We start from the raw sequence: 15274 nt of genomic DNA, 5'->3' as shown, positions 1-15274 counted from the left end.
TTCTATGATTGTACTAATTAAGTTTGAGGATTGAACTTAATACAAACACTCACAAATGAGCAAGCAACACAAATTATGCAAGGTTGACACATTTATTGTTAGCTTCACACATATACTGTACAAAGGTATAACCATGAAAATATAAAAAAAAGAAAAGAAAAATCACTCCAAATGAATTCTCTCATCCTTCCATTCGGTCCAATAACTTCTCCGCTCTGCAACCCAAACCCCAGTCTGGAGGTCCTCCAAGCATCACTCTCCAGAGAGCACAGAAACCTCCTGCAGATGTCGTCGCACCACCTCATCCAGCAACTTGCTGACACCTTTGCACGCCGTCATGGCGGCCTCGATGAGCGGATCCAAGTGATCCTGATGTAGTCTGGCGTCCATCTGCAGCAGAGCGATCTGCCCGCCCCGGGGCAGCAGCGCCAAGGCCAGCGAGCTCACGCCGCCGCCTTCCTCGGCGTAGCAGAGGTCGGCGAGGGGCGTCTCGTCCACAAACCCCACGGTGCAGGCGCACACGTAGTCCCGCATGGGGATGCCGGCGTCGATCACCGCCAGGGTGGCGGCGTTCACGCACACGCTGTAGTTGCCGCCGTCCGACTGCAGAATCTGTTTGGACAGAATTATTACCATCATCAACACAGCGTAAGCCCCCGGGCCCCTCCCCCAACACATCATCGAGTCCACCTGGCCGCCGCTCACCTTGACGTAGATGTCTATTTGAGAGCGCGGGTAGAGCTGCGTCATCACGGCGGCTTCAAACGTCTGCTTGAGGTGGAGGCTCATCTCGGTGGACTTGCGGTCGCCGTGCGGCCTCCTCTTCCTCTCCGCCGTGCTGAAGGTGGCCATGCTGTACTGGCAGTTGATCAGGGCTCGCTCGTGGCGACTCCGGCTGCGTGAACCTCGTACCTAGAGGAGGAGGAGGGGGGGGGGGGGGTGCCAGTTGTGTCAGTGTTTTCAATATTAAGATTTAAGTCAATCACAGCGTATTGACTTAAGACTTTATCCAAAGCTTTGATGCCCACATTAATGATTTAATGAACTGCACCGTAGTTTATAATGTTGGATAGGGATGGGATTTTGATTTCACTTTCCACATTGTGGAAAACACCTGTTAAGTGAAATGCAGTCTTAAACAGCTGCCATAATAAAGCCAGTAAAACACAGGTATGTTAGGAGTCATAATCCACCATGACAAGACAATCATGTTCAGATTGTATTAACACTGTCAGAGAAGTATTAGCTTTGCTTTATTGACGTATTAAGCCGGAATTCTTTTTGTTGTTATATTAGCCCACCCCCATTTATAAAAGCATACCTTCCCACAGAAAGCTGTGTTTGTGTTACCGATAACGTCGGTTCACGAAGGTCTTTCGGGGGCGAAGTATTTTTCTATTTACGTGAAAATATTCAGAGTATGCATTGATTTTATTGAATGAATTAGGGATAAACAACAAATCGTTGCCGTTGATGGCGCTTCCTGAGCTAACGACACTCACTTCGTGCGGGCCGTAGACCACGGCCAGAGCCTTGGTGTTTCCCTGCTCCAGGTACGCGGAGCCGTCCGCCTGAGCGAACACACCCATGCGGGCCTGAAGCTTCCGCAGCTCGGTGGCTTTCCTGCCGTCCAGGCGGTAGCCCTGGTCCGACAGCAGCTCCACGCCCGCCATGATTCCGGAAAATAAGATAAACCCCCCCCCCACTTCGCTCGGTTAATGAGCGGCGGCGCGCGAGGACACCACGTGTTGCTGCATCAGTGCGTCACACGTGGAGGGACTACGGCAAGAGAGGAGGCGCAAATAGCACGCGTTCGGGATAATGTAGGAATGACGTTTTTCTCATAATGATTGCTTATGTACCCATTCATGCGCTATTAAAATACAGTTTGTCCCACCTACCGGTGTAGAATTGTGAACCTCTTCTTATGAAATATATAAAAATGGATGTGTTGGAACAAAATGTCTCATGCAAATCCCTGGATGAGACACTGTGATAACAACTGTGCATCGAATGAATAAAACCTTTGTCTTTACCACAGTAATCCTCTAGTCTGGACCACTACGTGGTTACATTCGGTGGGGTGGTGAGAATTACGCAACAGTCACAATGCATACAACTTCAACACTTTTAAAAATAAAATTTATTAGCATCTCTAATGTGTATAAATAAAGACATAAATGAAACAATGTATATACGTATGATGTAATGAGAGTTTAACAATAACAAGGTTACATGTGATACAAAGGAGCAGTCTTTATTTTAGCCAGTGTATTGTGCGGAAAAAATTGTACCTTGAAATCAAGCCTTCAAATATGCATACCTATAAGTTGCAAATCGACATTCTTTGCTAAGAATGAAACAAAGAATTCTGTTTTAGGGTTTTGGGGTAAAGGGGAGAATACAGTAAATTCCTGTTTCTTAAGATTTGAAAACAGCTTTGATCTAAAACATTACAAATAATGTACCTTTAAAAAAGGCTTTACTGACAATGTGGCGGCTTTTACACCAACCTCCTCAACTTAACATTACACTCAACAAAAATCCTACAAAGGATTTCACTTCACTCTTTTGCATTTACTGGTCACATTGTTCCACATACTCATAACAAGGGGTCTTTAAAAGCAGAAGCACATTATGACTTTAATGTTAGACAAAGCGACGAAAGAATAGTTGCATACAAAATGACAAACTTTACATGTAACTGACCGATCCAAAAAGGATCAAACAAAACCACTGGATTTGCATTTTACAAATAACAAGGTTTGTCATTGTTGTCTGCGTCTGCTTGCTGTGCCTGGGTCAGAACACCAAGAACACAGTGGATGGATGCTTCTCTGTGGACTTGAAAAAGAAAAGGACCTCTTTTCTTGAGTCACCAAATGTTTTCTAATTTGTCACGCTTCCAAAAGTGTTCAAAATACCTTTGAACGGGAAACCTGACAAACGCGCACGAATGCTGCCCCCCCCTCCCCCCCCGACCCGCCCAACCCCCTGCCGAAAGCCGGCCAGAATCGCACAAAGGGCGACACGAGGTGGACTTGTAACAGATCGCCTCGGGGGGAGTCTCCCGCGAGCCACAGCAGGGTCAACGCGGGACAAGTGGGTCACAACGTGTGGACGCAGTCTCAGTTTTTCCTCATGAATCGAAAAACCATCACATTTTAAAAAGGGCATAACGACATCCAAGACTAACTGCTTCAAAGTAAAAAAAAAAAATGAAGAAGGGTGGTAGGTACAAAAGAAAAAAGAAGAAAGTGTTGTGTCTGCTTTAATGCGCAGGTGTACGTGACAGTGAGAGGTTATCGGCACACCAAGGATCACGGCAACCTCGTGTCGGCCTCATGGAATGACGGGACTATGTAGTGGATCTGAAAAAAACGATGGTCTCTGCTCCATTCCCAAGTCTTTAGAAGAGTGCAAAGATCCCCTAGTATCCCTGATGTATCCATGTCCCCCCGCGTCCTAAAACTCCGCAAACTCCTTGCCGCATTTTTCCGTTACGGAGACTCGGATTTCCTCCTCCTCGTAGTCGTCGAAGTTGCTGGTGTCCCCCGGTCCTCTGCACTTTGGTATGAACGGGGCCTCCACCTGCGGAACGACAAACCGCGAGCGCGCTTTATTAGGTGGGGTTTCGATTTGCATCGCTCACACATTCATTCACACGTGACCGACCATCACAGGAGCATCCCGGCCAAAGGGAAAGTGACGAAGGTCAAATGGCTGCCGGCAACCGATGATGCTACAATACACCTTTCTCTTGTTTACACAACAACGCCACGCCGTGACTTTCGCCCCACGGGCCCCAAATCGCCGTTCGACAGGCGGCCCTTCCCTCCTTCGGGTGTCACCGCGCGAAAAGACCCCACTTTGTACAAGCTGTGACTCCGTTTCCACCGAGAGGCCACAATACGACATGGAAACATCGTATGTTTCTCAGACTGAAGTCTATCAACGATGAATCTTTGACTTCTGTTGGTATTCTGTGGGGCTGAAGGGCGACGTGCCACAAACACGCTCAGGTGTTCTGTTTCTGCAAAGACGTCAGGCCGCCTCCCTCAGCGCAGTATTTACTAAACATCTCAGAGGACAGACGCGAAGGTGGAAAGACACACAAGGACACCGAAGGAGACAAAGCTGGGACGAGTTTGTGTCGTCTTCAACGCCCCTAAAGCAACGTTTAAATTAAAAACCTGCAATAACCTGCAATAAATGTGCAGTTGATCTGATCAATCAATCAGTAAATAAATGGCTTGGACTTTTTTTTTATTCAAAATATTAATGTTTTAGATTTAAACATTTATTTAAAAATATTTTTTTTCTGTTTAGGTTTTTTCAGTAGTGATTGTCAATAATAGAAATGATCAACGTAAAGAAAAAAAGAAATATGTATGAAAATGGAAGTCAATAACTATACTGTGTAATTAATTATAAAACGACCAGAGCCTGACATCATCAATCCGCAACATTAAAGAGGAGAATCTACTCTTTTTCCCTGAAGGAGGATGCAAAATAACAAAAATAATAATAATAATACAAAAGACCAAAGAGGACTCCTGATTCTGGTAAATCCAACTACGAAGTCCATAAAAGCGTGTTACGATTGTATAATGAGGAAGTTAAACAGAATAAACAGGTCGATGACATTCGAGCACGAGAGAAATTGATTAATCAAAGATCTCCATTATCATTGTCATCACGTCATCCTGCAAAACGGCATCTGGCGCCGATGGCTTGCTGACAACAGCGGAGCCAAGTGGGAAAAAAAAAAAAAAACACTTTGATTGATGAGCAGACAACTTTCCAACAAAATAGCATAAAATAATCCCGTTAGAGCATCCGAACTGGAAATTTAACAACAACTAGAAGAACTAGAACTGGTCGATGTGTACGAATCAATACGTAATGGGCAGCGTTAGGCCTCGCCTTTCTCTCGTAGATGGCGATCCAGTCTGTCGTGGCGAACCATTTGTGGCCCTTGATGTCGTTGACGCCGTTCTTCAGGTTGCCGTAGCGTTTGGTCAGATCCACCTGCAGCAGGTTCCTCAGCAGGTCCTTCAGGTCGGAGCTGAAGTGCGACGGGAATCGAACCTGAAAAGAGGAAGAAAACGCACTCTGGAATCTGGGTCGTGTGCACGTGACCCCCAATTTCGGGGAAAAAACGCCCGCCTACCTTCCCCGAAACGATCTTCTCGTAGATCTGAATCGGCTGATCTGCAAAGAACGGAGGGTAACCAGCGGCCATCTCGTAGATGAGGACCCCGAGCGCCCACCAGTCCACCGCTTTGTTGTAGCCCTGAGAAGATCGGAGACGGTTACTTCTGGTACTGACGAATAGAATCCTTGTGAACACATCGTTTAGGATTCAGAACAAACTTAAAGTACAAAGACAGCATGGAGCAGCGAGACGGTCAAACACTGGAAAGAAAAGCCGCGTACTTTGCTGAGGATGATCTCCGGCGCCAGGTACTCCGGCGTCCCGCACAACGTCCAGGTCCGGCCTTTTACCCGCTTGGCGAAGCCGAAGTCCGTCACCTTGAAGGAGCACAGACGCCACACATGGGGCAAAGTGTCGGACTCGCGCGGGGAGGGGGGGGGGGGGGGGGCGCTCATTTGCTGTTGATGCAGCTCACCTGGATGTAGCCCTGGTGGTCAATGAGCAGGTTCTCGGGTTTCAGATCTCTGTATATGAGATCTAGGGAGTGCAGGTACTCGAAGGTCAGCACTATCTGGGCGGCGTAAAACCTTGCGTGCGGTTCACTGGAGAGGAGAGGAGGGGGTGGGGGGGGGGTCACTTCTCGGCAGACGTCTCGAGGATTTAACCCAAGCATGTTGTGACACAGAGATGGAATAAAAGCGGCCAAGTGGGCCGTACTTGCGTAGCACTCATCTAGTCTCCCTGCCATTCAGCCGTTCACATGCATTCATACACAGAAGAGGCCTCCCCCCCCCCCTCCCCCAGCAAGCAACATTCATACCGCTCACACGCCGGAGATTGAGGTCAAGTGTCACAGAGACACCAGCGGAGCCGGGGATAAAACCAGAGAAACGGCAACAGATCAAAAACACACCTGAACCTTCCGATTCGTCTCAGGTGTGAGAACATCTCTCCTCCTGGAACATATTCCATCACCATGTACAAATTGGAGGTGTCCTGAGAAAAAGCGCAGGAAAAAGGCACACTTTACACCCGTGGTTCCGAAGTGTACAAATTCCTTTCAGTCGCTGACAAATAAAAGCAACACCGTACCTTAAAAGCATACTCGAGTCTGACGAGAAAGGGGAAGCTCACGGCCTGTAATATCCTCTTCTCGTTTAGTGTGTGTTCTATTTGCTTGAGTTTCACCACCTGGAAGATGAAAAGAGAGATAAGACGACCTTGTCGGCTAAACCCCACTAACGACCGAGTTAGGCAGCGCTGCGCAGAGAGGCAAGGTCGCCTTCAGCTTTGTATTTATTTAACTCCTGTCCCCCCCCTCCCCCCCCCAGTGCAGTGAGAGTTTTAATGTGACGCAGTTCCTGGGGCCTCGTGACGCTGTTTGCATTTCAAGTGCTGGGAGTGATTGGAAACGTTTCCACGGGTGCACACGTGCGCCCGCTGACCTTCTGCTTGTCCAGTATCTTCATGGCAAAGTGTTGCTCCGTCGCTTTGTGCTTCACCAGCATGACCCTCCCGAACGAGCCGGTGCCGAGCGTCTTCAGCCGGTCGAAGTCGTCGAGGCACGTCGTGCCCTGCGAGAGAAAGGAAAGCGACGCGTCAGCCGACACCCCCCCCCCTCCGCACGAGAAAAAAGGTCGAGCTTTCCGCCGTGCCTTACCTGTGGCGGGCATTCCCACTTCCGCAGGAAATCTTCTTTGGCTTTGGCTAGAAACTCTTTGACTGAAAAACAAGAGCACAGGCAGACACAGTCAGCTCCTGTCTGCCCCGCTGGATGGTTTTCATTCAAACACATTTGGGCCCAAACGCTACATCGTACTGGAAAGGGGGGGGGAGGAAGGGTCGCGGGGAACGGAAGTCAAACTGCACACTAATGGAGAAGAAGGTGGGCAACTCTCATGTGGATAAACACCGAGGGGGACGCGACACATGAAGATAATAAAACACACAACAACATGAATGAACGACAGTCAGGGACAGGCAGGCTAGTGATGCATGACACTCAGAGGGGGGGGGCAGCGTACTACACAACACTCACAATTACAGGGGGCTTTGATCTGAGCATCTTGAGCATCATTTGATACGGTTTGGGGGGTAAGGTTGTTCAACACATCATTAAAATAATGGTAATTAAAGACAAACCAATGTATGGAAAATCCAGATTGAGAGAATGTGGATAACAAAAAAAAAAGGACTTATTATAAAAAGCACAGAGCAAAAGCAAGCACATCTAGTCGGGTTGGTCGGGAGGGGGCCGATGGCCGGACCGAACGTCTCTATCCGCCACGCACGGATGGGACGACGCGGAGGAGAAGACAGAGAGGAGTGTAGAGTTCATGGGCGCGAGCGACAACAAGGCGACAAGGAATGAAAACAGAAGGAACGACCGCCGAAGCGACCGAAGAACCGGTGTAGCAGAGCGTCACGCCGTGGCTCAGATTGGGCAGATAACAAAGAGAACAAGTCGAATCCAAACATTCCTCGTTCCGCAAAGCCCTCAACCTTCATCGAGCTCCGCGTTTTACTCTACAAGATAAAACACATCTAATGAATCAATAAAATAATGTGCAGATGAATAAATAAGGATAATAAAGTTACCCCAAAAAGTGGAATCCACAATGACTTTATATTCGCCAACCGGTCACAGATAAAAAACACGAGGTCTTTTTAAAATCCATACAAGCATTACTTTGATGGTTGTGTGAAACCCAATCCTCTGAGGGAAATATGTGTCAGCTGTTTAATCCCCCCCCCCCCCCCCCTCCCGTTGGCAAACGGGCGCTACATGCAGTAAGCACAGGTACTCCTGTGTCTAAATATACAGCGCCGTGGGTAACCAGGTTATCGGGTCAGAGTGGCTTCGCTCCAGACAAATCTGCAGCTCAGGGCCCAGCTTAAACAGGTCCAGTATCGGTTTGCAGTATCTGGGGATCGCGGCCACGCTGAAGGAAGGCCAGCCGGGGTCGGAACCGCATGGCCGATTTCCGACCCGCGCGTCTCAGCGGGTCAATGCACGGGATCCGCGGCGTACACAGGACAGCGGATGCATCCAAGTTTCTGCGCAAATGCGGTGCAACAACAAAAAAAAACTTGCACCTGCAGCTCTTATCTTTACGGCCAGGTGGAGGGGAAACATGTGTGATTTATCACACGGGGAGGCTCACCCGTGACCCGCTGCACACACACACACACACACACACACACACACACAGAGGCGCAAAGTAACACGAGGGCCTAGGCCGAGTTACGTCAAACCTTTCAAAGCCCGTAATGCCCCTTTATCCTCTGACGGAGGTCCGGTGACAAGCTGCTCCGGTCGGTGACGAGCTGAAAGCGAGACGTGAACCTTCACCCCCCCCCTCCCTCCCCCCCGCCCGAGATTAGAAAAGGGGCTCGAGTGCCACAATTCGATCGCAGCAGGTCTGAGCGTGCGAGCGATGGGAAGACAGCAGTTGGGCCACTTTTATGAATGGAAAGAGGCCATTTGTCATTTCTTCACCATATTTGGTCAGGGTGCTGCACGGAGGGAACGCTTTGTTTACGTAGCCAGGGATAAAAAATGTGGCAGCGAAGGCCGAAAAGACTCCCACACTGCCGTTCATTTAAAATAGATAAATAAATAAAAATGTGTCTTTTTATAATCAATCACTCATGGGGGGTGGGGGGGGGGGGAGTGGGTTGCGGTCTTTTGCCGGATTCTCTTCAAGACCCACATCCCGATTCACATGAAGCCAGTGATGACGATGACGATGATGATAGGGAAGGGGGTGATGAAGGGACCCACGGCTAAAGAGGAGGGTGTGCGCGGTCCCGGCCAGCCCCCACGGACAAGAGGCAACGACATGACAGGGGCCTTATGGGGGGCTAACCCCCCCCCCCTCATAGCATAAGTTAGCAAGCTAGCTGGCATGCAAACAACCTTTTAACGCGCGAGCCTCATCAATAGGGGGGGCGGGGGGGTTATCGAAAAGCATTGCGCAAGCATTTAACAGACTGCCCCCCCCCTCACCCCCCGCCTTTAAAGGCGAGGAAAAAGACAATTCGAACGGGTTTGGGAGGGGGGTTCGTGCAGCTAGCTAATTTAGCTATGCATCTTTAGTACATTTAATGTACCCCAAAAAAGCCCGCAACCCCCCCCCCCCCCCACCCCCGTCCATAATTAATCGTGAGCTAGGAGCGGCGAGTGGCCGGATAGCAGCGCGGGAGGGGGGTCAGGGGGGGGGGGTTGTCGTTACCGCGGTGTGGTTATAAAGTGTTTATAAGCTGCTAGCTAACCCCTAACTTCGGAAGAGGTTTCTTTTTCTTCTTCTTCTTCTTTTTTTTAATGATTATTAAAGAGAGTCTCCAACGGCTGACAAAAAAAAAAAAAAAAACAACAACAACAACAACACACAGAACCGAGGCAGACGGAACCGGGGGAGGCCGGGAGCTGCGGCCCGGGACTCACCGCTCTCCAGCTCGTTGCCCTTCTTGGCGGTGGCTGCGTTCCCCATGGCGGCGGCGGCGGCGGCGGCGGCGGCGGCGGCGCGGAAGACTCGGCGCTCCGACTGCGGAGGGGAGAAGAGATGGCGGAGGCTCGCTAACCTTCCTCCACAGCTGCTGGTGCTTTTCTTTTTTTTTTTCTTCTTCTTCTTCTTGTTCTTTTTTTTTTTTTTTTTTTTTTTTACCAACGGAGCTCCTTGAAGAAGAAAAACAATAAAGGCTCTTTACAAAAATTAGTAAAAACTACTCGAACCGATGTTAAATGTTCAATCGGGATTTTTTTTTTTTCAAACGTGAGGAAATAATACAGGTCCGGTATCTCTCCCGAAGCGACCCCCCCCCCTCCCCGTCCTCCTCCTCCTCCTCCTCCTCCTCCTCCCCCTCACTCTCCCTCCGTGTCGCCCTCCCACACACACACACAAACAGCCCCCCCCCCCCGGGTAAAGATTTCCGCTCTCGCTGGTTCAGTAAAGTCTGCGCGGGTTGAAGTGAAGCTAGCGGTCACTGCCCCCCCCCCGCTCCCCCCTCCCTCCTTAACGCTCCCCGCCTCCAACTGTCTGTCGACGCTCTGCTGCACCCACGGTGCGGGGAGGAGGTCGCTGCTGGCCCGGGGACGTCCGGGCCTCCGCGGGGTCTGTTGGAGCTTCACGATAAATATAAGAATGTTAACGTTATGTATTATATTGTATAACTCATAATAATATGACTGAGGCCCATGAAATTATGAACTGGTGAAAGAAGCACCCTCACAATAATTATTTTTTATTTATTGTTAAAAAGAAAAGTACAAAAAGTACCAGTATTAATTAGACAAAACGGCCCATTTTAGAATATAATATACTTTTTGAATCATAATAAGTGCTACATGTTAATATTGCAGATTGTAAATATGGAGATAATTTTTTTGCATGTACGGGAAGATTACCTATGATAATACATCATCTTTCACTAGTTGATAATCTGCAAAGCCAGTAGTAACTAAAGCTTTCATTTAAAAGCAATGGAGCAAAAAGTACTATATTTGCCTCTAAAATGTAAAAGTGTAAAGTAGCAGATTATGGAAATGTTCAAGTAAAGTCCCTCAAAATTGTATTTACGTACGTGCATTATGATCCAACATGTGCACTATTTGGCTGACATGTCGTTTTAAGTGTTCCTATGAAACTTTATTTCTTTCACTTTTATTAATTGCAGCTCATGTGTTTATATTTGATAAGCAAAAGGTACTCGACAAAGACAATGTTTTAATAGAACTCTAAAATTAAATGAATAATATAACTTTATAGTAAGATGTCCTTTTGATTACCTTAGTATTACAACTTTGAAAAGAAACTCCCACTGTATTAGCTGCACATATGATTATTTTGAATCATTGATCATCACACCCTTATAGGTGTATGTATTCATATAGAAGGTATTTTAAACATTTAGAACAATTCAAAGAAAAAATAGGCCAGAACTTTTAGAGAAGAGAACCTGAATGTTTTATTATAGCACAAAAAAATCCAACATTTACTTCAAAAGACAAAACAATTCAAATTGACAATACAACATTTAAAAACACTGCATTACAATTAGACGTCTTGTGTTAATGTTACTTGAGTAAAGCACAGAGGTATAATCAGAAAAATGTTGCATTTAGTAATTAATGAAAGGGTTCTTTACATTTGAGACAGATGTTCATGTATCGAATAAAACAATATCATGTTAACTTGCACGTTTTTATGTTTAGATTTTCATTTAGTTCACACGTACATGCTCTTTGTTATTCATCTTTATTTGCATTCTATGAGGATGATTTTCACTGCCAACAACTGCTCAAAAAGTGTGCAATTTCTAAATAAATAATGAAGTACCTTCATCATCAAGTGTCAAGTGTTATGTGACTAATAGTTAGACTGAAGTCTTACTGATTTGGCTTCCGTTCCAGTTCTATCTTTCAATATGACATATCTTCAAATGGTTTATTTGACATCGGAAGAAAAATAATAACAAAATGTATTAATCTTGACATCAAAACTCCCAAACAACAATAAATAATTCAACAAAAGAAATACAACCTCAAATGCCTTTGGCCCACTTTAAATAGGAATACAGAAATAACTTTACCTCTACTGCAACTTAAACAACAGGCTATTAATCATAAAATGTGCTACAAATGCATTAGCATTGGACAGCTAATGTTAGCATTTGGCTAACTTGGTTAGCGGCTGTCTGACCACAGAGGAATCACATTTAATGTCCCAAGTTATTTAAAAACAGTTTTCATTTTCTAAAAAGGGCATTTTGAGAGTGGATGAATCAGATAATTACTCCAGTTATGCTGTAGCGCCATGGCAGCTTTGTCAGTGGTGGTTGCTACTAGCAACCAAACCTTCAACTTGATAATCAAAAACGTTTTTTGTTAGTGCTCATTTAGGGAGTCACATGTCTTGTCCTGGTTGAGGGGTCCAAGGTCATAGGGAAAAGCAGAAAGGTCAGAGGGCAAAGCAGAAAGGTCAAAGGGCAAAGCAGAAAGTGCCAACCAGGCAAACAGTGGTCTGATAAGGATGAGAGTTAGAGACGCACCAAGCACCACACAGCACTCACACTTTGTTCCTTATGTTCACTTTAATGTTAGCAGAGCACACCTTCTACAGTATGTGACTGGGTCTTGTGTTGCGGCGGGGAGGCCATGATCCTCCTCGGCGCCAGTTTAGGGCCAATAGAAATCTTTTCATCTGTATCCAACAACAAGCACGTAACGTTGTTTTTTGATGTTAGTTCAGTTGATCTGCGGCGCTGACCTGTGATCTGACAAATAAATCTACCAGAATGAGAAAGTTGTTTGGCTGAATTCTTCCAGATGTGTTTTATTGTAATAAAATGTATGCAATTTAATGTTTGTATGATTTGATCAAACCTTTCTAATGTAGGCTAAATTAATATTAAACATTCTTCAATGTAGGACATTTAATTGCGTGCTTTTACAGCGTGCCACTGTATTTTCACCGTTACTCAAGTAAAGCCTCTCAAAGCAGATTTCTTCCAGACCAACAGTCGTGCACAGATGGGATGACGAGCTTCAGTGACTGCGTGTTGCGTGGAGTTCTGCCCTGTGCAGATATCATGAGTCTAATTATCGTCAGCATGTGTGATGGGAGGGTCCCTCCTTCAGCGACACACTCCACCAGCTGTCGTGTTTTGATAAAGTTTCTGATGGTTGGGGTTTCATTTTTCAGGCTTAGTAATAGTGCTGCTGTCATAGAGAGTTATTTATCGCATTGAAATATGTTACAGGCAATAATAATACATTTACAATCAGTATGAAACGGCGGGAAATCATCATGTTTGAGAAACTTCAACCTGGATTGTTTTTTTTAGCGCTGTAAAAATAAAACTACTTTTCTGCAGCATACTTGCTTTGGAATCCTACCTCATAAAACCAATCGACTGACGTACTCTCTTCAACCACCATATCAATATTTTATTCCAAACTCATTTATAGCTCAGAGTGAGTGATATCCATTAACTCCACTACATTTATTTGCCAGCTATACTGATAATTCTACCTACAATGATCCTAACAGATATGCTTTTACAGATGAAGGGTCTACTTTACACAACCACAAACTACTTAAAATATAGTGACATGTCTCCAAAGGCCACGCGGTGCTTTCAAGTGGAAGCTGTAGTTCAACATCTGTCCACAAGATGGCAGCAGATCTCTGTTACATAATCTGTGACGGCAGCTCGGGCCGGTTCTGTGCGCGCTGGTGTTTTCCCTCTGACCACAGTCACAAGGACTCGATCTGATGTATTAGTCTGAGTTAATTGTGGTGCGATTCGGCTGATGCAAGTCTGCTGGATGCCTGCCGTGTGAATCAAGAGATTTAGAATCACAAACAGTCCCCTGTGTAGCAAACACGTGACGTGCTGTCAGAGTCGTGCCTTATCTGACGTTTTTTTTTTGTATTCGTTGTTGTCCAAGAGCTTTTTCACTCAATCCATTAGTTATTTGTGTGGTTTCTCGCAGAAAATACAAGCAGTAGAGATATTTGCGTCATTGAAGGTGATGTTCATTTGCTTTCGCTCTTTCATGTCCTCCTTTTTCTCCTTTTCTCCTTTTTTTTACTTTCCTCCCAAACAAACAACCTGTCACGTTCATCCCGGCTGAGCAGATGCTCTCCACATCGGCGTTCAAAGGGAATGATTCATGCCCTCAAATTAATAAATGAATGAAAAGCCGCAATTAGGGCGTTTTCCGATGTGTTTTCCATTCTTTTTCCCCCCGTCACCTCAGCATGACACGCTGGTCCTTAATTGGTCCGCCGCGCTGAGAGGCCGCATTTCAGACCCGCCCTGCTTCACATGCACACAGGAGCTGCTCAGTGCAACCTCAGATTTCCTCTCTGTTGGCCACGGACCAACTCGTCTCCAGCGGTTGGAGCTTTGAGTGCCTTCCTCCACAGCGCATCCACTAAATTTATAGAGGGGGGTGTGGGTGGCATTTGCAGCACTCCAGCTTCTGGCTGTCACTGACTCCCTGAATGCGCTTCCTTTTGCTGGGATAGAAACCGACGACGGCCTCACAATGGCAACCCGACTTCTGTCATTTTAAACGCCTGTGATCCGGTGTGTGTGTGTGTGTGTGTGTGTTTTTCGGGAGATGCGGCATGCAGGGTGGGGCACCAGCCTCTGTGAGGACTTTCACCGCTAAATGGGATTTATTAAAGCTACGTTTGGCGAGCTGCAGAAAGAAAGGTCGCCGGAGTGCAGGCGGGCGGGGGGGGGAGGGGGGGGGAGGATGAGCTGGTTTGTCTCCTCCTTATCAGTCACCCTGCTCCTATACAAGGATGTTGCATGTGGTTCCAGGACATTACCCGACATTTCCTCCTCTGTATATCAAAGCCTCGAGGGCCCCCTCTCTCCCACAGCTTAATTCCCTCCAGATGAGCACAATGGGACATTTGATTTAGTGTGCAGAGACACATGTATACAGCTGTGTCAGCCTGCCTCAAACAGCTGGCGTAGAGCCGCGGTACAACTTTTAATCATGCGTGTGTTTATGTAATTAAGCGCCAAGGACCGAGTTGTATTGTCGTCAGCTGCAGTCCGATCAGATATTTTCAGCTCGCGGTTTGACGGCATGCGGGCGACGCACGTCGTGTACAAACTGCAGGTCTTCCAAGTGTACGTCAACATGCACGACAGATCTCCCAGTGATTATGTTTCTGTTGAATGTGTGCATTGGATCCCGGACAACAAGCTCAAGTGGCCCGTTGCCAAGCGCTGAAGTCAGACTTTGTGTCCAACGCACATTTTCTAAACGGCTTCAAAAGTGAGACGTTGAAGCCTTGAGACGGAAAAGATGAAAAATGAGTTGTGAGAACGCACCTTCCTACCTTTCCTTTTTTTTTAACCCATCATCTTATATACTTCTACTTACAGCGGGATGAGACATGGACATGAACATGGAGGAGTATCAGATATTTTTTATACATATCTGTATATATGTACAGACAGTCTGCCTGGGATTGTTTGTTAATCTGAAAACCATAGGGGCTTGTTTCTACTCACTGTACCAGGTCCTATTTATTGGCTTCATGCAGTGAAAATCCACCTTTCTTGTTTTTTTTTTTTTGTGCTGCCAGG

The 15274-nt window shown here is 46.6% G+C and overlaps 2 protein-coding genes across 2 annotated transcripts; both read right to left on the bottom strand.

The window, feature by feature from the left end:
• Positions 1-78: 78 nt before the first annotated feature.
• On the bottom strand, positions 79-1708 carry exosc4 (exosome component 4). The gene is made up of 3 exons (XM_037457703.2): positions 1503-1708; positions 706-912; positions 79-612 (listed from the first exon to the last, which is right to left on the bottom strand). The coding sequence occupies exons 1-3, from the start codon at positions 1671-1673 to the stop codon at positions 253-255; spliced, it is 738 nt and encodes a 245-aa protein (XP_037313600.1). The 5' UTR covers positions 1674-1708; the 3' UTR covers positions 79-252.
• Positions 1709-2125: 417 nt separating this feature from the next.
• prkacbb (protein kinase, cAMP-dependent, catalytic, beta b) lies at positions 2126-9975 on the bottom strand. Its single transcript, XM_037457598.2, has 10 exons — positions 9606-9975; positions 6819-6880; positions 6604-6732; positions 6251-6349; positions 6072-6154; positions 5634-5760; positions 5440-5535; positions 5174-5296; positions 4927-5091; positions 2126-3591 (listed from the first exon to the last, which is right to left on the bottom strand). Exons 1-10 carry the CDS (start codon positions 9649-9651, stop codon positions 3466-3468), a joined length of 1056 nt encoding a protein of 351 aa, XP_037313495.1. The 5' UTR covers positions 9652-9975; the 3' UTR covers positions 2126-3465.
• Between the last annotated feature and the right edge of the window lie 5299 nt (positions 9976-15274).

The sequence above is a fragment of the Pungitius pungitius genome, chromosome 15 (genome assembly GCF_949316345.1).
Source record: "Pungitius pungitius chromosome 15, fPunPun2.1, whole genome shotgun sequence".
Lineage (NCBI taxonomy): Eukaryota > Metazoa > Chordata > Actinopteri > Perciformes > Gasterosteidae > Pungitius > Pungitius pungitius.
The sequence above is the reverse complement of the archived record's forward strand: the minus strand, read 5'-3'. Positions and strand labels throughout refer to the sequence as shown.